The 20,458-nt window shown below is 54.3% G+C and overlaps 5 protein-coding genes and 1 non-coding gene across 6 annotated transcripts; all 6 read right to left on the reverse strand.

The window, feature by feature from the left end:
- Positions 1–222: 222 nt before the first annotated feature.
- Positions 223–972, reverse strand: J4E93_003369 (uncharacterized protein; the record flags this gene model as incomplete). Its single annotated transcript, XM_049341308.1, has 1 exon — positions 223–972. The coding sequence occupies one exon, from the start codon at positions 970–972 to the stop codon at positions 223–225; it is 750 nt and encodes a 249-aa protein (XP_049202190.1).
- A 424-nt stretch (positions 973–1,396) lies between these two features.
- Positions 1,397–2,897, reverse strand: J4E93_003370 (uncharacterized protein; the record flags this gene model as incomplete). The annotated part of the gene is made up of 2 exons (XM_049341309.1): positions 1,397–2,569; positions 2,649–2,897. The coding sequence occupies 2 exons, from the start codon at positions 2,895–2,897 to the stop codon at positions 1,397–1,399; spliced, it is 1,422 nt and encodes a 473-aa protein (XP_049202191.1).
- A 2,563-nt stretch (positions 2,898–5,460) lies between these two features.
- On the reverse strand, positions 5,461–5,543 carry J4E93_003371. The gene has a single exon. It is a non-coding gene; the product is annotated as a tRNA-Gly (tRNA).
- Positions 5,544–6,029: 486 nt separating this feature from the next.
- Positions 6,030–8,264, reverse strand: J4E93_003372 (uncharacterized protein; the record flags this gene model as incomplete). Its single annotated transcript, XM_049341310.1, has 1 exon — positions 6,030–8,264. One exon carries the CDS (start codon positions 8,262–8,264, stop codon positions 6,030–6,032), a length of 2,235 nt encoding a protein of 744 aa, XP_049202192.1.
- A 4,113-nt stretch (positions 8,265–12,377) lies between these two features.
- On the reverse strand, positions 12,378–16,622 carry J4E93_003373 (uncharacterized protein; the record flags this gene model as incomplete). Its single annotated transcript, XM_049341311.1, has 1 exon — positions 12,378–16,622. One exon carries the CDS (start codon positions 16,620–16,622, stop codon positions 12,378–12,380), a length of 4,245 nt encoding a protein of 1,414 aa, XP_049202193.1.
- A 445-nt stretch (positions 16,623–17,067) lies between these two features.
- J4E93_003374 (uncharacterized protein) lies at positions 17,068–19,713 on the reverse strand (the record flags this gene model as incomplete). The annotated part of the gene is made up of 1 exon (XM_049341312.1): positions 17,068–19,713. One exon carries the CDS (start codon positions 19,711–19,713, stop codon positions 17,068–17,070), a length of 2,646 nt encoding a protein of 881 aa, XP_049202194.1.
- Positions 19,714–20,458: the final 745 nt, after the last annotated feature.

Consider the following 20,458-nt stretch of genomic DNA (forward strand, 5'->3'; position numbering starts at 1 on the left):
CTTAGATGTATAGATGTTTGCGTCTGTTGCAGCGGTCACTCCGTATCATATTAGCGTTACGACCTTGATAGCTTTTCCAGCATAGCGATATTTATTATAGACAAGATTTTCTAATTCCACATGACATGAACTACTTCACTGACCAGAGATACTATGCAAGGTGATGCTCGTTGTGCCCATAGAGTAATGCCCTCACTCTTCATGCGTATATCGTGTACCTGACTACACAGTTCCCCACCTCTCAGCAAATCTATCATTCCCCGCATCAACATTCCTCTCATACTCACTCCGATCTGCCACATACTGCGCCGTCTCCTCGCCAAATACCTCAGCAATCCACGCAAATGTCACATCAATCCCAGCCGAAATACCAGAGCTCGTCCAGATATTGCCATCCACGACCCAACGAGCCTTTGCAACCCACTCAACATTCGGATGTTTGGCTTTGACCTTGCCGAAGAGTGAGTAACGAGTCCGAAGTGAGGAGAGGAGATGACAAGTCGGTTCACTTACATCGCCGAACGCGCGCTTGTTAGTCGTAGCCCTCCTACCATCTAACAAGCCAGTCCTAGCCAATATCTCACTCCCCGTACAAACAGTAAGAACCCACTTTACACTTCCCTTGCCGCTCAAATCCAATCTCTTGAGATACTCGACCTGTGGCTTCATCCACTTGTCGCTCTCCGGTCCCCTCGATCCCAGACCACCTGGGAGGAGCAGCACCTCCAGATCATCCGGTGCGTTGTCGAATGTGTGAGTCGGGATTATGGACTGTGAGAATTGGGAGCCTTGCTTGTCTTGCAAGCTGTTCTGGGTTGGCACTGGATCTAGTGTTGCGGCTATGGTGCAGAGCGTGAGGGAGTGGTCGGTGGAGAGGATGTTGAGGGCATCTAAGGGGCCGGCATAGTCGAGTAGGTGGAAGCCGGGGAAGATGATGACTCCGACCTTTGAGGGGAGTGAGTTTGCTGGCATATTGAAGGTTGGAGTAAGGGACCGTATTGGCAGGTGCACTGGTCAACGAAGATGAGACGTTGGACGGGCAATGATGCCGTGTTATAGTTATGTTGACTGTTCGCGATTAATGCTGATATTGGCCTGTGTACTCGAGACATTGTGGGAGTGCAACCATGGAAAGTAGGGCATTGGTAATCGGCCGGGCTTGGTATCCCAGTGGGGGAATCTTGGAAGCGGAGTAACCCGTGGACGCCTTAGACGCTAACATCCGCATGCCGATTGATTCATAGGGCATCTTTGTGCTACAAAACATAGTGATGATGGCTCCACGGCCGGGAGCATTGCTCTATACGTATATCACAGGCTCATGCTATGAGCACGTTCAAAAATCGCAATACGAGTACACCAATGCGGAGAGAGCGAATAATATTGCTATTGAGATCTACACCACACCGTTCATGTGTACGCCCTGCGCATCTTGTTGCTGTACCGTAAGCATCTGCCTTGCCCGGTCAATTCTCTCCTTTGTCATGATGTAGCTCTTGGGGATGTCTCCCTTCTGAACCATCTCCTCGTGCACGGCGGTCAGGTCCTTGCCGTCGCTTTCGCCCAGTACCATATCGACAATTGCCTTGCCGCATAATGTACCGTTCGGCATACCGTGTCCTGTGTATCCGCCGGCCAGCCATAAACCGTCTCTGTCGGGCACCTTGCCCACCCATGGGTGGTCGTCACGAGAATATCCCATGATTCCAGTCCACTGTGCCGCAGCCTTAAGCTCATGTAAGCCCTCAGTCTGCCCTCCCAGGTTTAAAACCTTTAATAGAGCACCGCGGAGGTATGCAGCGGAACCTTCGTCAATCACGCTGTCATCCGAGACGCCTATGCTTGGGAAGTCTCCAGCTCCGCGGCCGCCGCCGAACATCAGATGACCACCGGGGTTTGGAACGCCCTCGAATGGGCGCTGGATGAGGTAGTCGTCGTTGTTTTCTGGCTGACCGAGAGCCCCAACCATACCGTACGAGTCTGGTAGAAGGGTCGATCCTTCAGGTGGGAAAAGGGCTGACATTTCCCCACGACAGGGCACGATGAGATCGGCGAAGTGAGGCAATATAGCTGATGTGTATCCGTTTGTTGCGAGGATGACGGTCTTGCTGCTGATGGTGCCGCGGGGTGTGTGGAGGGTGTGCGTGCCATCTGACGAGGTAATCTCGGTGACGGGAGTTTTGGTCTGTAGATTGAGGCGGCCAGTCTTGATAAGCTTCTTGAGGACGAACGTGACCAGCTTGTATGGCCACAAACTCGCAGCTCCTTCACTCAGCGTCGCTCCGACACAGTCGGGCGAGACGCGATGCTTCCTCAACTCCTCCTTGTCCTTGATAATCGTGACGTGGCGTGCGATCTCGGGCGCTACCACCCTGAGATGCTCGATTTCCTTCTCAGCCTCTTTCATTGCACCTTCTGTCCAGAATGTGCGGCAGCCTGTTACGTCGCGCCACTCGCATGATACGCCATTGTCTTGGATGTATGATTTGACTGCGGCAACGTTCTTGAGTTCGAATTCAGCGACGTCGCTGCTTCGGTCGAAGAGGAGAGGTTGGCAGTGACCACCGTTCTGTTTGCGCGACCGTCAGCAAGTGTGCGCCATATGTTTTGTTCGACTTGAGTACGAAGTATAGACGCAGTCGTCTTACCCTTCCTGTAGCGCCCCAGCATGCCTCTCGGGCCTCGAGCAGGACAATACTCTTGCCAACAGCCCTTTCGTCTTCCGAAAGATATCTCGCAGCACTTGCGCCGGTTATACCAGATCCCACGATAACGATGTCAGCCTCGGCGGGCAATTCCTCTGTCGTACAATGACCCAGTAGAAACTCATTCGGCTCGCTGTGCCAGAAAGAGTCTGACGAAGTAGGCGTCGGAAGCGTGGCGCGTTCGTGCTTCATGGTGGGTTCGAGGATTGGGGAAGGTAGCGGGGGGAGGTTTGGAGATTCGGAACGGATTGCGATTGACTCTTAAATACGTGAACTGTTCGGTGCCAGCACTGAAGGATGAGTCGATGCGGTGTGACGAACGATAACCCCCCGGGCTCGGAATGCGTATATTTGTACCGAACGATGATCAACCTCAAGGCGGCGTGACTGAGGGGTGGTGGGTCATCCTTCGGGGTTCGATGCAGCAGATTAGGCTACCTGGGGCATCATGTCGTTACTCCGATGATAGGACATGGCGACGAGCGGATTCCGAACGACGCGTATCAATTGTCGATATCATCGTCGCGTGTTTGTCGCGAGTATCGCAGAGGCACAGAGCACAGGAAGACATGACGGTACTCACTGCAGCGGTGAGATCGTTTGGTACCTGATACATGGCATGGCAGGTGCGGGACCGGAGCAGACGCCGCGAGTCAGTAGGGCTGATTATGTAAAGGAGCTGCGCAAATCCACTCCGAACTCTCTGACATGCCATACCATCTTTACTGGCATCGAACGACTCTGTTGTTTGGTTTTGGTACCAAGGTATGGTTCAACGTGGAGCCGCGCCACTCTAGCATGCGAGCACATCTGACAAACGTGGCATCACGGCATGCGACACATGGCGTTCGGTATGGTAACGTCAAATCGCATGCTTAAAGCTAATGTACAACCAAGGTAATGACAGTAAGAACGCGAGTGAAGATAGCGACAACAACGCCGCCATCTGCCCAGTTGCCCTGCTCGCCTCCCAGTAAACCCGCTAACCTCGAAACAAATCCGTTCAGCCATATCATTATCGTCCTTCGTAACGTTCGTCAAACGCTGCCAGACACCCGCTAGCGAGCGTCGTACCGCCAGCAGTACTATCAGCCAACCATACTGCTTACTTCCGTCGTTGAACCAGCTCTTTTGCCGAAGCAGTCAGCGAGTACCCGTTGAACAGCCAGTCGTTCGAATGCCGTCCTTTCCATGGGTCGCTTCCGCTTGTGCTTCGCCGACCTGCAGCCTGTATGCTAGGTCTGTCACCCTGTACCGGTCCTGCGGTTGGTCGTGTCGGGCTGATAGGGCTTGTAGCGGAAGCATGCCTTTGTGAGTAAGGTGCTTGCTCGGGTGGCATGACCATGGGCGACTTGGAGCGTTTGCGAGACGTAGCTCCACGAGAGCGACTCCGCGAGCGACCGCGGATGCGTGCTGAAATGGCGCCGAAGAAAGATGCTTCGGTCGGTGAAGCTGTTGCGCGGGCCGTTGGTGATGCTGGGGAATAGGGTGGAGATGTTTGGCCCGACGACGACCGTGACTTCTGCGAATCGACAGTGTTTGTCCGGATTGGTGGCGGCATGGGTTGATTGTGGGAAGTCATGTTGATGGCTTCACAAAGAGATCAAGAGATGTTTGCAGAGTCGTATTCGTCTCGATGTATAAGAGTAGTAGCGTATTGCAGGCGAAGATGACGACGGATGACTGCAGACGCCAGGTGTGAGGCTCAAAGGTCAGGCTGTCAGCACACTATATAATACCTGCGCCGCAAAACATCCTCGTCATTTCCTTTCATGTGTGTCCTCAGCACATACTTGGCGCATATCGCAACTCAATCAAGATGTCGGTGACTTGTTACAATCTCGCAACATGGCGTCCAATCAGACGTCTTAAACTTCAGGCGGGGCCTCCAGTTCGCCATGTTCCTCAGGTGAGCTCACCGACTCCCCACTTCGGAGCGAGCGTCTGAAGCCCCGCAGTGCACTGCAAAGCCAACGCATCCAGCCGAAGAGCCAGACCATCAGAGGCTCCGATGGCGATATAGGGCTAGCCGCAAGCCAATCAATGCAGATGATATGCCTCTGAACCATGATTTTGGGGTCACCGGTTTTGAGGGGTGCGAAGGCTTGTCCCCGCCAGAGTGGTTAGGTCGTGCTCTTTGGAGCTTGTCTGTGCAATCAATGTGCCAGCTACTACTTCTCTATCCAGCACGCTGGTAACGTCGGAGTAGAGCGAGATCATCAATAGCTGTTACACAATGTTGCGTTGGACTGACACGGAGCTGCAAAGTTCTGCAGGAATCCGTGTCCTCCAGGACGGCAACGTACGTGTTATCAGTCCAGTATGCGAGCTGAACTGATGTGCACGTCTCATGTTAAAAAACAAGCTCTCGAGTACCAAGCAATGGCTCTAGGCCTGCCCACTTTGATGGCCTGCGTTGCTAACTAATCAGCCACAAGTCAGAAGCGAGATGGTGCTTGATAACAAAGGCAGCACCCCGCACTGTTGTGTTGCGCCCAAGAGTTTAGCCAGCTCTAGGCCTGCAGCACATACATAGTGATAGCAAATTCAAGGTACATTTTAGGGCACATTTAGAATATCTCAATAGGGCTTCACATCTAAAACCATCAAAAAAAAAGTTAGTTCGCGGCAGACATGTCAATCGCAAAGTCGAAACTAGACTTCGGAAACGCAAAAAAAAAAAGTAGTCAACGTTGCAATCGTGAGAAGGAGCTGTGCATCCTCCGGGAGCTATCGTATGTTAGTAAGGTGTTGATGATGATGGATGTGGAATGGAACGTACTCGAACCCGGGCCAATTGCTTGGAAGGCAATTATCCTACCGTTGGACCAAGAATGCTTGATGGAAAATCGCCCAAATTTATCGTTTATATCCTCAACAATGTGTCCAGGACTCACGGATGAGGCGTCTCGACACATCGAACATCGCATCGTTGGAAGCTGCAATTGAACCCCGCTCTCGCTTTGACCCAGCTTCCTGCATTTGTTAGACGCCCCACTTCATGCAACACCAATTCCAGCTCGCTAAGTCTTGCCTTGTCAATAGTTAGCCCCGTGTTTCGTTCGGATTAGCAGCCGTTCTAAAGTCTGATGTGGTATTTTCGAAGGTCACGACCAACACGTGGACGTCAACAACCAGCGAGTCTCCACTTTCTCAGCTCAACCACATGGTAACCAGCGCATATTCTTTACACAGACACTAGGCAATTTGATGCAAGACTTCTCATTGAATCCTACACACACATCTACTGACTCTATCATCACCCTCTAACTACCTCTCAACACATCTTTGACACAATGAAATTATTTACAGAAGAACAGAAATTTACTGCGCAGCGCGGCGCTGGCTCATTCCACTACGCCTGGAGTAGCCAGTCTGGGTCTTGCCGTAGCCCTCAGCAGGGGCAGGGGTGTACGCGGCAGGAACAGCAGGAGTAGCGGAAGGCTTGTCGCTTTCGCAAGGGGTAGAGGTGGCGCCGGCGGGGTACGCGTTCTCATAGACAGGAGTGGAAGTCGGTTGGACAGGAGTCGGGGTCGACTGTACAGAGGAAGAGCAAGGAGTTGAGGTAGCCTGACTGTAGACCTCAGTGCTGGTGGACGAAGACTTGGCTGGGCTGGGGGTAGCCTGGCTGTAGACCGGAGCGCTGTAGACGGATGAGCTGACGGGTGTGGCGGGTGTGACGGATGCGGTGCTGCTCTCGCAAGGAGTAGAGCTGGCGCTCGCGGGGTAGTGCTCTACGGGAGTGGACGCAGGGTAAGGCTTGGTAGAGATGGTGGAGAGTGTCGACTTGACGTTCTCGCCGTAACCGTTGTTGCCGTTGTATGAGGGCTTGGAGTACACAGCAGCGGGGGTGGAAGCGCTGTAGCTGGAGGACTTGGCAGGTGTGACAGAGGCGGTGCTGCTCTCGCAAGGGGTAGAGCTGGCAACGGCAGACGAATCAGTGCCATAGGCAGGAACAGAGCTGACAGCAGCGGGGCTGGAAGCGCTGTAGACGGACGATGAAGCAGGTGTAACGGAAGCAGTGCTGCTCTCGCAGGGCGTGGAGCTGGCCATCATTGATGAATCAGTGCCGTAAGCAGGGGTGGACTCCGGGTGTGGGTACTCCTTGGTGGAGACGGTGGCCATGGTAGACTTTCCGTTGTTGCCATAGGCGTTGTCGCCGTTGTAGGATGGCTTGGAGTAGACACCGGCAGGAGTGGAAGCTGGGTAAGACTCCTGAACCGAAGATGAGGAGTGACCCTTGGCTGGGCCGGCAGGGTAAGAGGGGTAGTTGTTCTCGCCCTCAGTAGGCTTCTTGGGGTAAGAAGGAGTGGAAGCTGGATAGGCCTCGTGGACTGAGGATGAGTGTCCGTTCATGGGACCGGCGGGGTACGAGGGGTACTTGTTGTCACCCTCAGTAGGCTGCTTAGGAGTAGCAGATGGCTTGTTGTGGCCGTATGAGTTGTCGTGAGCGGGAGCGGAGGCAGAGGTAGGATAGGCCGCATGACCGCTGCTCTTCGCAGGTGCTGAAGTGGCCTCGTGCTTCTTGGTCTGCTCGTACTCGCAAGTGTAGGCCTGTCCAGGCTTGGTGATGGTGACAGTCTGAGCTTCATGGTGGTAGACACCCGCCTCGTAGTGCTTAGCGGTGGGGTATGCGACCTCGGTGTCGTGGTCGTAGACGGTGGTGGTGGGCTTCGCGACCTCGTAGTTGCCGGTGGTGGAGGCATAAATTGTGGTGTGCTTGATCACTGTCTCGGTGACAGTCTTGCCACCGTTGACCTTTGTCTCGTAGGCACCGTAAGCGCCCGTGATGTAGCCAGTCTGCTTGGCTTCGATGTACTGGCCTCCGTAGGTGCATGTCTCGCCAGCCTTCGCAGTCTTTGTGGCCTCAGCTGGGTAAGTGACGGGGTGCTCAACTGTGACGTCTTTGCTTGGGACAGTGTAGATACCGGGCTTCTCGTAAGTGGTGACTTCAGGCTTAGGAGTACCGTAAGAGTACTCGTGGACGTACTCAGACCACTTTCCCCCCTTGTACTCCTTGACATTGACGGGTTGCTTCTGCTCGCCCTCTTTGTAAAGGCCGGAACCGGGGTATCCGGGAAGTGCGTGAGGACCGAGTTGGTTGTATGGGACCGACTCAATCTTCTCGTACAGCTCGTACCAGCAGCCGTCAGTGCCGTTCTTAGGGGCAAGACCAGTGGGCGCCGCGTAGCCGCCTGTTGCAGTAGCGGAGTGGGTGATGGTCTTCTTGGTGTGGTAGACGACAACGGGCTGCGCGGTCTTGGTGATAGTAGCGTAGTTGTTGTCGTAGTCCTTGATGACAGTCGACACGTAGGCATCCTCGTCCCACTTGGCGCAGTCCTTGCCACCATAGGCGGGGGACACGCAGGTGGGGTACGGCTGATGCTGAGTGGTCACAGTGACCGGCTGCTTGCCATAGCCTGGCACGATAGTCGTGTATCCGATGGGCTTTGCGGAAGTGCTCGGCTTGACGACGGAGCTGGACTCTGCCTGCGCACCGTATCCACCGTATGCCTCGTGGGCAGCGGCAGTGGCAACGAAGATGAGTGCGTACTTCATGGTGATGGTGGGTTTTGTTAAAATTAGATATTAGATGTAATAAGATCGTGTATAACGAATGACTGGGGTGAGATAATAAAAGAAAAAAGAGTGTAGGAAAGAGGTGTTGATGATTAGAGAGAAGATGTGGATGAGTACATGAACTGCGAGACACCGTCGTCCATATATACTCCCCAGTGGGTAGATTGGTCTGAGAGACACACGCCCCTGAGATACTGGGACGGTAGAGTCTGCCGCTCGCTTGCTTACTTGGTACCCTGAATCCGAGGGTGGTGAGCTCTAGAATGCGACACGTGCGCAATGCATGAGCATACCGTTCGGTAGAGGTCGACCCAAATGTACATACGAATACGGAGTACAAGCTTCGGAGTTATACGGTACCATTTGGGCCGATCTATCGTGAGCTGCACGAAATCTGAAAGGAAGGGCATCGTCGAGATCTTGAACGCGGTCGTGCAATTATCCTCTAGTCGACACTTGTGAGACTCCGCCTTACCAGAAGTCCGCTCACCGAGTTTTCAAACGTACATTTATGCATGCTGAACCCCTCAACGGCGGACCAGGAGGAGGAGTAAGGGCACTGTTTGAGTGTGCCTTTCCCGACTTGGCAGAAAGCTTGATACCCCGGCATACGCTGTCAAAGGTGAGCTTGTCTGTAGGAGTTGAAGGTAAGAATGGTAAATGTGCTTCCAGTGTCCAATAAGATCCCTGTGTCTATTTTAACACTCCATTCTAGACCTTGTGGCCAATGCGTGTCCAATAGCGTGATTTTTGGAAAAATCCCGTCCTCTTGACGCACGTTCAGTTCGGCTGATCATTGACTGTCAGAGCGAAGCTCGTGTAAGCTGTCGAGCAGTAGAGTCAGCTTGCGGAAGTAGAGTGGATCGGAACGCGAATAGTGAAGTAAACCTTGCGGCGAATGAGCCCATACACGCCTCTTGAGAGTACCTCATCTGTTTCTGCTCCCAGCATACCAGAGGTGGTTCATGGAATGCATAGATATGCCGTACGCTGGTCTTGCATTCTGCCCGACTGTTCATGACCCAGACGTTCGTGGTGTTCGCCAAAGAACAGACCACTTCAGGGGCTGCGCCACATCTGCACTCGCACTAGCGCTTCCTCTTTGGTCGAAATAGCGCCCAACCATCCGTACACGGAGATATCAGACCAGCCACGCGAAGCTTTGAAGACGTCGCAGAGTGGGCCCTGGAGCACGTACTTGATCCACTACACTATGAAAGCTTCATAGACACGCAGATGCAAGCTCAACGGGTCGACGCAATTGTGCCTGTAGGATTGAGGTTGCGACCGAAACACGTTCGACGAAGGAAGCCTGGATGAAGGCCGGCAATGCAGGACATCTTATAGACGTCGCATACGTTCTCGGTGTTACTTTGGGTCAGCAAAAAAGTCTTTCCCATTTATCCTACCAATTTTTTCGCAGCTCCCAATCGGCCTCAACGGACTACACTGTCATTCAAGCCCGCTCCCCAAGCTCTCCTCGTATCCACCATGTCTAGTCTCAGCTCTGTCTGCTGGGATTGCTGCACATCTTGACGGTGTAGCAAGCTGCGCGAGACTTGCAAGCCACCTGCGATCGACAATAAAAGGCCATCAGCTACTGTATCTGACAGCCTCGGAGGAACCAAGGACCAAGGCAAAGTCAGTGTCGAACGTATCACAATGGAGGCGCTTGGTAATGTTCGAACCAGCTGAGCAAGTCGAAAGGGTATCTGTGTTCACTGTTGGTGGTCAGCATGTTGCAGACAAAGTCGTCCCAGACTCCATCGGCTACGACCCGTCGGGGCGAGCGTTCGCTACCCATCTACTCTTCCAGATATCCGACTCCACATGTCATATAGAGTCCTTTGACAATGCGGTCAACATACTAGGAGGCTCGAGGTGTCCTTAATCTTTTCCGCAAGCGCAATGAGAGACTCGGCGCTACCTGCTATCCCTGATTTCGACCATGTCGAGCCCATCTACCGAAGCTGAAGGGTAAGTCGACGCGACGGCTCAAGGTCAATGAGTAAAGAACCATCAACCAAGACGGTCAGCCTATCGTGTGCTCTACCGATTGTATCTTCTCGTCGCGGCTCCGGAAGCAGTTCTGATACAGAAAGAGACGCGACCCATAGCTGAATGTTATTCACGTTACTAGGCTTGGCGATGTCGACGTGCCACGAGGCTGGAGTTTCAGACGCTGTCTTGCAGTGTTTGGAGATCAGACACCGTTAGCGGCTTGGCAGAACCGCTGCAGCACGCAGTGACAGCCGGATGTTGCCTTGACGCAATCAGTATCAGCACCTCCATCAAACGGTGCTCCCGCATTCACTCAGCTTGCCACTGCCTACAACAATGGCTTGCCGAATTCCCGCGCAGCAGCAGATCTTGCTTGCCGGTTAGTTACCCGCCATAGCCGGATGGCTGCCACAGACCAATAACTACCAAAAAATTACGCGTGCTCCATCGTGATGTGTGCTCCTAGCCTCCAAGCCTACGCATACTCAATAGCTAAAGGCGTTGACATACGTACGCGTTTCATCTTGCAGCGACGCCAGCATAAGCACTTAGCTGCATTAGCTGAAGGCGCAGTCGGCGAAACCTCCGCTAGGCGCGATTGGCATCATGTCAGGCGTCCACGAGTCTGCCCTGGCAGTAGCAGCCACCTTAACCATGACATCTCTCGAAATCGTCAAACTCAAAGATTCCATTTCAATCTCGAGATCCAAGATCGCTAACACGTGTTTCTTTCCCTAGCCACTTCCTCATCGATGTATTCAGCCAATCCCATATGACGCTCTCCTCCCCTCTTAGCCACAGTCGTCCCGCTCCTGCGCTACTCACCACTGGCTACACACCATGAGCGAAAGCAGGCGCAGTTCCATATCCAGCGTATGGTCTGACGACGACCAAGCCCCGTGTACCCGGTATTCTCTTCCAAGAGCCTCTTCTCGGTTCTGGAAATACGCCACATTGCTTATTCTGGGCTTTGGTGCCATCGTTCTCTTCTCGACAAAAACATCGGTCTCAAGCAAAATTCTACCAACACATGTTCCGCATCTTGGCTCCGTTCCCGCATCGTCTGCACCCGCGCTGTCATCACAATCGTCCCCTCGCATCGGCAAAGTAACGGCCTCATTCGGGCCGGAAGATCCCGTCTACGAAGCCGCCATCGCTTCTCACCAGGTCCACAATGAGCTCCACGGATACCCTGAGTTCATACTTCGCGAACGCATGCTCCCTGGTCTTTGGTCCAAACACGCCTTCCTGCTCGCGATTCTTGGAGCCGAACTTGCTAAGCCAGCTGCAGAACGGTTGGAGTGGCTATTCTGGCATGATCGCGACACCATCTTGATGAATCCTAATGTTCCGTTGCAAGTCTTCTTGCCACCGGACCAAAAGATCAATCTGGTGGTGACGAATGATCGGCATGGTCTGAACAACGGCGTCTTCCTTATCAGAGTAAACGAGTGGGCGATGCGTCTCTTCTCGGCAGCATTGAGCCTGAAGGAGTATAATCCAGATATACAGTTGAAGTATAGTGAGCAAAGTGCCATGGAAGAGACCATCAAGCGTGTAGGTGACATATTAGCTCCGTTCTACTTACTACATCAACTAATCGTCTTGCGACTCACAGCCATACTTCTCTTCCGCCGTTGCCTACGTGCCCCAACGGTGGTTCAATGGCTTCCCACCCAATCCAGACAAACCTGGCAAACCATCACTAGCCCGTCCTGGATCTTTGCTCATTCACTTCGCTTCAAATCGAGACGGGAAGCGTCCGGAGAGGATGGCCTACTGGGGCGGTATAGCACGAAATAAGGTGAGTGAGTGGACGAGGCCATTCAATGAGACGGGCTACCCGGCAGAGATAGAAGATTATTGGGCGAGGTTGGGTAAGGGAGAGGATGTCGAGACTTTGTGTAAGGATATTGGAGGCAGGATCTGGAGTTGACGACCTTTTCAGCGTCGGTGCTGAGGTTGTAAACTTCGACATGAGTAGATCGATGGGTCTTCTGATTCAAACGAACATCAATGAAACAACAGGGTATAACCTCCCCCTTCCCATACCGTCCTCCTGAACGCCTAACCAACGCCATCCACTCACTCCTACTTGACACTCATTTCCAAACCCCCATCTCTCCCCTCCTTGACACGCATGATACTGCTCCGCATGGCCGACCTCATATTTTCCTTATCATTCTCTCCACCTCTCTCCAGTCTCTCCCAAAGACCACCATTGCCCGGCGGACCCGAGCTGAGACTCTCCCTAACATCGACCGCAGAGTCTATTATACCTAGACCCTGCACCCGCGACCCCAAGTCTTCGATAACATCATGGTGTCTCGCCTTCTTCGCTTTGTACAGCGTCTGCTCCACAGAGCCAGGGAGATAGATGCGCTTAGCACCTAAGGTGCGCTTAATATCTTCAAGAAGAACTTCCATAGGGCAAATGTAAGCGATCTTGTTCTTTTGGCAAAAGGCAAGCACGTGGCCAACGACTTTGTGGTGACCGTTTTGTACGACCCAGGCTCCGCTGTCGCCGCCGATGCCGAAGCCGCCAGCAACGTGCCAGGAACGGGAGAAGGATTTGCGGTGGTAGATGCGGACGGCGGACATGACGCTGCTGACCATGCCCGGTTGAAGCCCGGTGGTGCGGCCGAAGCAGTGCACGGACATGCCACCGAGGGTGGATGCGGGGGCTACGCCGTTGGGGTATTCGTCTTCTTCGGGGGTGTAGTTGCGGCGGTTGACTGGCTTCTCCAGCTTGGATGCTATGGCGCGTTGTTCTGGTGTCATGGAGCCCAGGCAGAAGCGTCGACCTCCTTGGCAAATATTATATGGTTGGAGGCGGTCTTCCCTCAGTTTGAGGAGCGCCCAGTCGATCTCGTGGAGGATGCCGTCGCGTTTCCAGCGGCGAATGCCGGAAGAAGCGTGGACGTGACCTAGTTCATGCGAGGAGAGATGGTCGTCGTCGCGATCTTCTTCGCAGGGGAAGAAGTCGGCGCCTACGTCATCGATGGCTGGTTGTGTGATCTTTATCTCCTCGCCTTCCCCTGGCGCAATGCCGTCAATGTCGCCCATGGTTGCGTGTGAGATATGTGAATCTGCCATGTCTGAGACGGAGTTAGCGTTTGTGACATGTGTGAAGTGTCGGATCGACATACCCGCAGAGTCGTCATCAGACTCAAGCTCACTGTCGGAGAAGTCGAATGAATCAAGGTCAGCGTCATCATCCTGGCTCTGCACGTCCTCATCGTCTGAAAGTTCGAGATCCCACATGCCGGCGGGCTCATCCGACTCTAGGTGAAGATCTGGTTGCGCACCCATTCCCATCAACCAAGGATTGTTCGCTGCGCTGGACAGCATCACATCGCTCGGAGAAGGGCTATCGGGCTCTTCGCCAACGTCATCTTCATCTTCGGATGGCGCGTCGAGGAGATGATGAACGCTCATACCAAGCGGCTCATCGTCAACCAAGATGACTCCGCCATAAGACACTGGAGGCAGGTGTTCACCGTTGAAGGCTCCAATGGAAGCCCCGCATAATGGACGGTCCTGATGGTAAGGGTTCATCACAGCCATGTCCGCATCGTAAGAGTCGGTGTTCATCATGGATCGATGTGGTGGCCTAGTGCGGCGCGATGAACGGCTCATCTTGGACCGCCTGATCTTTCCCCTCCGGACCTTGAGGTCATATATATTCTCATCGAAGCGGAAGCGACGGCTGAGAATGGCCTTGACCTTTGCCACACTAGTACAGGTAACGAACACAGTAGGCTTGGCTTTCTCTAGTACTTCTCCGATGGCGACGAGATCAATGCTGACAGTCTCTTCGGAATCCTTGAGCGCCCGTTCTATTAGACGCTCAAGTCGGGGTAACATGGATGAGTGCCACTCTTCCACAATCTCAAGTGTGAATTTGACAGGGAAGAGACGAAGCTTCGGCCGAGAGATTGGCTCTATGTCGGTCTCGATCTGTATAGACGAAGTGACGTAGCTCTCACTCGAATCTACCGTCCTACTCTGAATTTCTGGTTCAGGTGTTGGGTAACCAAGGGTGGCTTGCGGCCAGTGTCGCAGTCCGTCACTGACGAGGGCCGAGACAGTGTTATTACTGCGTTTCTGCTTTGTCTGGCGCCAAGCCTTTTGGATAACGGTAATCTTGTCTTTATAGTCTTGAAGCGTTGTGCATCCATTGGAAGGGGCGCGAGACTGCCGCCATGCACGCTGAATCGTTGAAGCGGCAGTCGCTACGCGCTCTCTGTACAGCGAAGAGTTATCGCTTGGGTCTTGCGAATTTGGCGGGGTTGCGACGAGTGTGCCTGATTCTTCTAGAGGTTCTTTCTGTTCCCACTCCATCTCCGGTGCTTCTTCTTTAGGGCTCATCATGCGAAGACTTTCTGAGATGCTCTTCCGGATGGAGTGTTGCGAGCTCCGTGATGGATTACGAGCTAATGATAGATCTGGTGACTTCTTCGAGAGAGACTTAGTCCTTTCCAAGGCTTGCGTACCCTTCTCCAATGCCCATCGCTTTGCGCTCCTATAGGACGGACTTGACTGGCCATCGGTGACGATCTGTGGCTGGCTCGCGCTCTTGCGTTTCAACGGAGATGCTTGCTGCACCGGTGTAGCGCCCGGTCTCAGTTCGCTCAAGTCAAACCCGGGTTCCGACTCATCCAGCATGCAGCAGCGTTGCAATCTGGTTAGGATGCGAGTGTAGACCTGCGGGACATCGATCGCATTGTCGCCCTTAACATCAGCTGCCCAGAAGCAATCGCGCACAACCTGCATGTAGGCTGTGCCGCATTTGGAAGCGAGCCTGCGGATGTATACATCTTCTATCCGTTGCTTGAAGTCGCCCAGGGTGTACTTTTGCTTCCACAGGTCAAGTAGAGGCTGCCACAATCCTATTTCGAGTAGCACCAGCCCTAGGCCATAGAGATCGAAATTGGCATTGTACTTTTGGTCTTGACTTCCAGTGAACTTCGGGTCCTCCGGATGCCGGTAGATGTTCAGTGTTGGTTTCGCCTTGTCGGTGTCGATGTCGAAGTCAGAGAATAGATCGAAGGAACATATTACAGGCGATCGCAGCGAGTATTGCAATGCTCTGCTATTCGCAGACTGCCTTTTGTTCTTCTTGAAAACCATAATGTTGCTGCTATTGACGTCTTGGTGGAGAAAATTGTCGCCGTGGATCTTGCTAAAGGTCAAGGCGAGCGTGAAAGCTAGACGAAAGCGGTCCTCGAGTGGCGGGGTGGCACTGTTGGGGTTGTGCAAAGACTTGGAGCCTGTCTGCAATACACTGAGCAGCGTCACTGGCTTGAGCTCCTCGACTGGCTTGTGCGAATCGGATGGCCCTAAGTAGACTGAGGTGGGCAGCTCGAAGACCAGGCCAAAGCGCGGCTGCTTTGGATCTTCGAAATAGCCAAGGCACTTGAGGGTCCCGTGGAAAGACTGGTTGTTGGAAAGCTTTGTGAGTATTGACAGAAGGCTCTCAAGGCGCTGAGTGGACGGAGAGACTCCAGTGAGACGGTAGGCGGGATCGTAGCATGCGTAGTCGATCAAAACGCAAGTCTCTATGTTCCTGCTGCCATCCGTCTTCCAGGGGTTGGTGGAACTGTGGCGAGACCGCAGGCGGCCGATGACGCGAACAGAGGTAGTTCCAACGCTCTCGTATGGCGGAGGTTCCTCGTCGGGGAGGATTAGGTCTGCAGGGTCCAGCTTGGGTGGAAGATGGGATCTGGGGGTATGTGCATTCAGAGGAAAGGTAGCAGGATTGACGAGCGTTAAGTCAGAGGCGTTGTAGTCAGGCGACAGGAAGACAGGAGTAGATGTGCTGTGATGCGGTGTAGCTTTTCCTGGACTAATACCACGCTCATTGCTTCTTTGGACTCTGCGGTTCCGTGAGAGGTCATAGAGTATGTCGATAGAGGTGGTGAGGTCCTTGATGAGATCCTCGTAACGTGACCTGTCGGCGGCCGCCCACGAGGGAAGGTCAGGCCGGCTCTTCTCTCCAGACATTGTCTTTCCCCCACCCGCAGCAGACGTGCCCGGGTGCATCTGTTCCGCCTCATCGAGGATTTCCTTGATGGTTCCGAGCACGCTTGTGACCGTCTCCGTCATGCCTGCCTCTTCCACGCTCTCATCGATGTCGCCCTGCTTCCCTTTGGAGTTGTCGCTCCAGTCCACGCCCCATGTTATCAGCCGGTCCTTTTGGATTCTGAATTTGCGGTGCAGCGCATGCGACTCGGGCGTATCTTTGGCATCCTGCTCGACGACGGCATCGCATGTGGTTTTGGTGTCGGAGTAGAGCTGTGTCAGGCGTCGGGGTAGTCGACTGATGGTCTCCATGGTCGCGACTGCTTAGAACGTGTCGCAACGGGTGTTCTGACGCGCGAGGAGCGAGTAGGAGGGGGTATTAAGTGCGCGTGTATAAAGTCATGAAGGATGTCTGCAATGCGCCTGCCTGGAAGGTAGCCGTCATGGCGCAAGACCCGTGTTCAGCGTGACTGGGGTGCATTTTGGTGGTTGCCTACAGGCACCGCCTCAGCGCGCTGCCGTGGATGGGTGGGGGATGGCCGAAGCCGCCAATCACCTCGTCGTCATCTCCGCCTAAGCCTCCACCTGGCCGTCTTCGCAGCTTCCGTGCCAGCCCTCCATCACGAGGCATATTTGGTAGCACATGTGAACGTAAGAGTGTCGCTTGTGCGAGAATCGTGATACATGCTTTTATTGTACAGTATTCGCACTTGGTGCTGCTATTTCCTTGCTCTGCAACCGCAAACTATATACAGGCTTAGTCCTCGGTGAGATCACCATACTCCCACTGACCGCGGCGCTCCTCCTTGGCCACGTCCTGCTTCTTCTTCATGGCAGCCAGCACGTTGGCCGAGCGCTCCCACGGGCGCAGCTTCTTGGGAACCATCGCAAGACCTTCGCTAAGGATGTCGGCGTTGATGCTTTCAGTGCCGTCCTTGCTCTGGTCGGGATTGTACAGTGTCACCCAAAGCATCCCGTCCTTCTCGGTGGCCTCGACTCTTGCGACGAGCTCACGATCCGCTGTCTCTTGTGAGATGAAGCTGACGGCATCGGCAAGGTACTCGGAGTTGCCAGGAAGTTGAATAAACGCCAGCTGCGCCTCCACAGCCTGTGGCTTCAGCTTCGATGGCAGGAATTCGGCTTGTGAGAGAGGGCGAAGGCGAGACCACGGGATTGTCTCTGAGTTACCGTAGTCGATGTAGACAACCTCGGCCTTCTTGTTCTCCCGGTCGTTGCGTCGAATGCGCGCACGGTACCACTGGTCGTCGGCAGTGAACTTGGCTGCTACAAACTCGCCCGCCTTGGGCGCGTCTGGCAGGCCACTGCTGTTTGCAGGGTTGAGGTGGAACTTGCTGAAGGCGCTCATGAGGGATGTCAGCGCTGATGTACCGCTGCCGATCTGTTGGAGACGAAGCCTTCCGTCATCTTCGACGTGGGTGATCATAACATCGCGGTAGTCTGCCTTTCTTGACGATGCGGCGTCGCCGTTGGTAGCTTCAGTAGCTACCGCTGCCTCGCCGTCCTCTTCTTCTTGAGACGGGTCGTAGTCCTGCCACAGGTTCTTTCGGGCGTCCTTGGCCTTCTGCTCAGCCGCGAACAGTTCATTTGCGTTTCCAGACTTCTCTGCTGAGTAGGGATGTACGGTAGCCAGACCTTCCTCAACCAGCGTCTTCGCAAAGTTCTCACGGTTGATGTACAGAGTGCCAATGAAGCCACCGACCTTGTCACAGTCCTCGACATCGATTTCGACGTCTCGCTGTTGACAGCGGCGGTTCGCGAATTCATGGGCCTCCTTTCCGAAAGGTTCGCCCTTTTCGCTTTCGTTTCTCGCTGATCGAGGTGCGCGGATACCGGAGAGGACGAAGGTAAGCTTGGCGTTCTCGCGAGGTACTAGTACAGTGAAGCGCGAGCCAGACTTGACGAAATCGACAATGGCTGGTACCTTGCGTTGGCGCGAAAGCAGAGTGAGTTGGCGCTTGGCCTTCTCGAGCGACTCCGAGTAGTCGACGTACTGCTTGACAGAGGGCGACTTGTCTGACCAGAGACCCTTCTTTTCAGCTTGTGCGGTGGACTCGGCTAGTAGAAGATCGTCGTAGATGGGGCTCCTGTCGGCATCGTCTTGTCGGTGGCGGATGACGGATGCCATGCCGCTTTCTACAAGCATCAGACCAACGTTCTTGCCCTGGAAGGTGACGGTGCACATTTCGCGCTCATCGTAGCCCTCGGTCGCCGGTCGCTTTCCGTCGACGTGGAACTTGACGTGCTTGCCGATGAGCTTCTTGCGCAAGAACTCCTTGGCCTCGGCTACCCATGGCGATTGCTTGGGATCGGTAGGCTTGGGTTGGCGGACGCTGCTGAGGTTGATGCGCTTCTCTGCGCCCGCCTTGTTCCGGATGAAAATGGTGTCTGCGCTCTGGACACGACTAACGGTGGCTTCTTGCTCTCCAGCCTTGCTGATCTTGGGCGCAACGTGTTCCTTGTATACACCTAGACGGCCGTCCTTTGCCTGCTTCTCAGCGCCCCTAAGTATGCCCATCTTCTGGCCGAGGAGGGTGGTGTGGTGGTCGGTACATTTGGCCAAGCCGTTCTTGAGCAGGAAAGGTGTGATGCTGCCCTGGGTGGGATGCTTGACATCTGCGACGATTTGGCCGTTCGGTGTTGTTCCCAGAACCTCGACGAGGACTCCTCGCTGTAACAGCCTTGTCTCCACAAATTGTTGAGCGTCGTCGCCGAACGGTTCGGCTGGCTGCACCTTCCCGTCGGAAGGATTTGTTCGCTGTGTTGCGGGAGCGCGGACACCGGCGAGGAGGACCATTGTTTGTACGTGCTCGGTGGGCGAGAGGAGGAATCGCACGATGAGGCGGTCGCCGGACAGGACCTTCTCGACAATCGAATCGATGTCCTTGCCCTTGTTCTGTTCAACGAACTTGGTCGCATCGCTCAGCTCTGACGACGAGTTGATCCTGCCGCCAGTCTCCGCCCAAAGACCCTTGGAGTCTGCCCTGGCGCGTGCCTCGTCTACTTGCAGTCGCTCGAGTAGGTTGGCAGCCTCGTCCGAGTCTTCCTTGCGGCCGGCGTCGTCGCGCAGCTTCACCCAGCCCGCCGCGACGGCTTGTTGCGGCAATATCTCCTTGTTCGGTGTGACGATGAGGCCATATTCGCGGTTCGCGCCCGTCGGGATCTTGTAGAGGACTTGGAAGCGGACGACTTTGCCTACCAGCAGACGGCGGAGGTAGTCGCGTGACTCGAAGGCAAAGGGCTCGTCTCCCTCTCGTCGCAGTCTCGGCGCGGTCACAAAGGCTAAGCTCAGTGTGCGCTCTGCTTTTGGGTTGTTGATGTTATGGAGAACGACGGTGTCGCCGGATAGGACGCTCTTGACCTTGGCTTCGAAGAGGTTGCTCATGATGGACGTCGGATAGCTGCAGAACGCGAGGGGAGCTATTAGCTACTGTGTCCAGAGAGCTTCAGATGCAGGTGGGGCCTCGCAGCTGTTCCCTGGCACTTACCTGCAGGAGATGCCAAAATGGGGTCAATATTCCAATAGGTGGTTATGGGAGACGCAATTGATGTGTGGACTGTATGCCAATTGCTATATGTGGATTGGGAAGCTACGTGTTGTTATGGCGGGCAAATCTCGCCGTTGCTCTCAGGGACCTTCGGTGTGGGGTTCTAGGCGAATCAAGCTAGACGTCACCACCGCCTTCCAGACTCCTTCACCACACTCAACTCTCATCGCGAACACACGCGACAGTCGGTGCGACCGTCGAGCTTCATGTGTCAATCGTTGGTAGTGCCTCGAACCGTGGCTCCAACCACCGCACACATGCTATGACAGACCTTTGCATAGGTTACCTTAGCTGTAACCCTTTTCAGCATCTCTGTTTGGGTGCATCGTAGGGTTACGATGCCTTCATCCCTGCTGCTACCTCACCCTCACGCAATCATGAAGCTACCTAGCTACCTTCAGATAGAAACTCGAAAGTGTCTCCGAGTCTTTTTGACATGCGACAACGCCTAAGTGCCGCCCCTGCCAGGGGTTAGTGGACACCTCGACTACGCCGCAGACGTGCATTAGCTTGCCGCCTTGCTTGCAGTTTGAGGAAAGACCCGTTCGCGCATCCCTCACATGTCTTTAGCCGCAAACTCCA

The sequence above is a fragment of the Alternaria ventricosa genome (genome assembly GCF_023758065.1).
Source record: "Alternaria ventricosa strain BMP 2768 chromosome Unknown scaffold_4, whole genome shotgun sequence".
In the NCBI taxonomy this organism is placed as follows: domain Eukaryota; kingdom Fungi; phylum Ascomycota; class Dothideomycetes; order Pleosporales; family Pleosporaceae; genus Alternaria; species Alternaria ventricosa.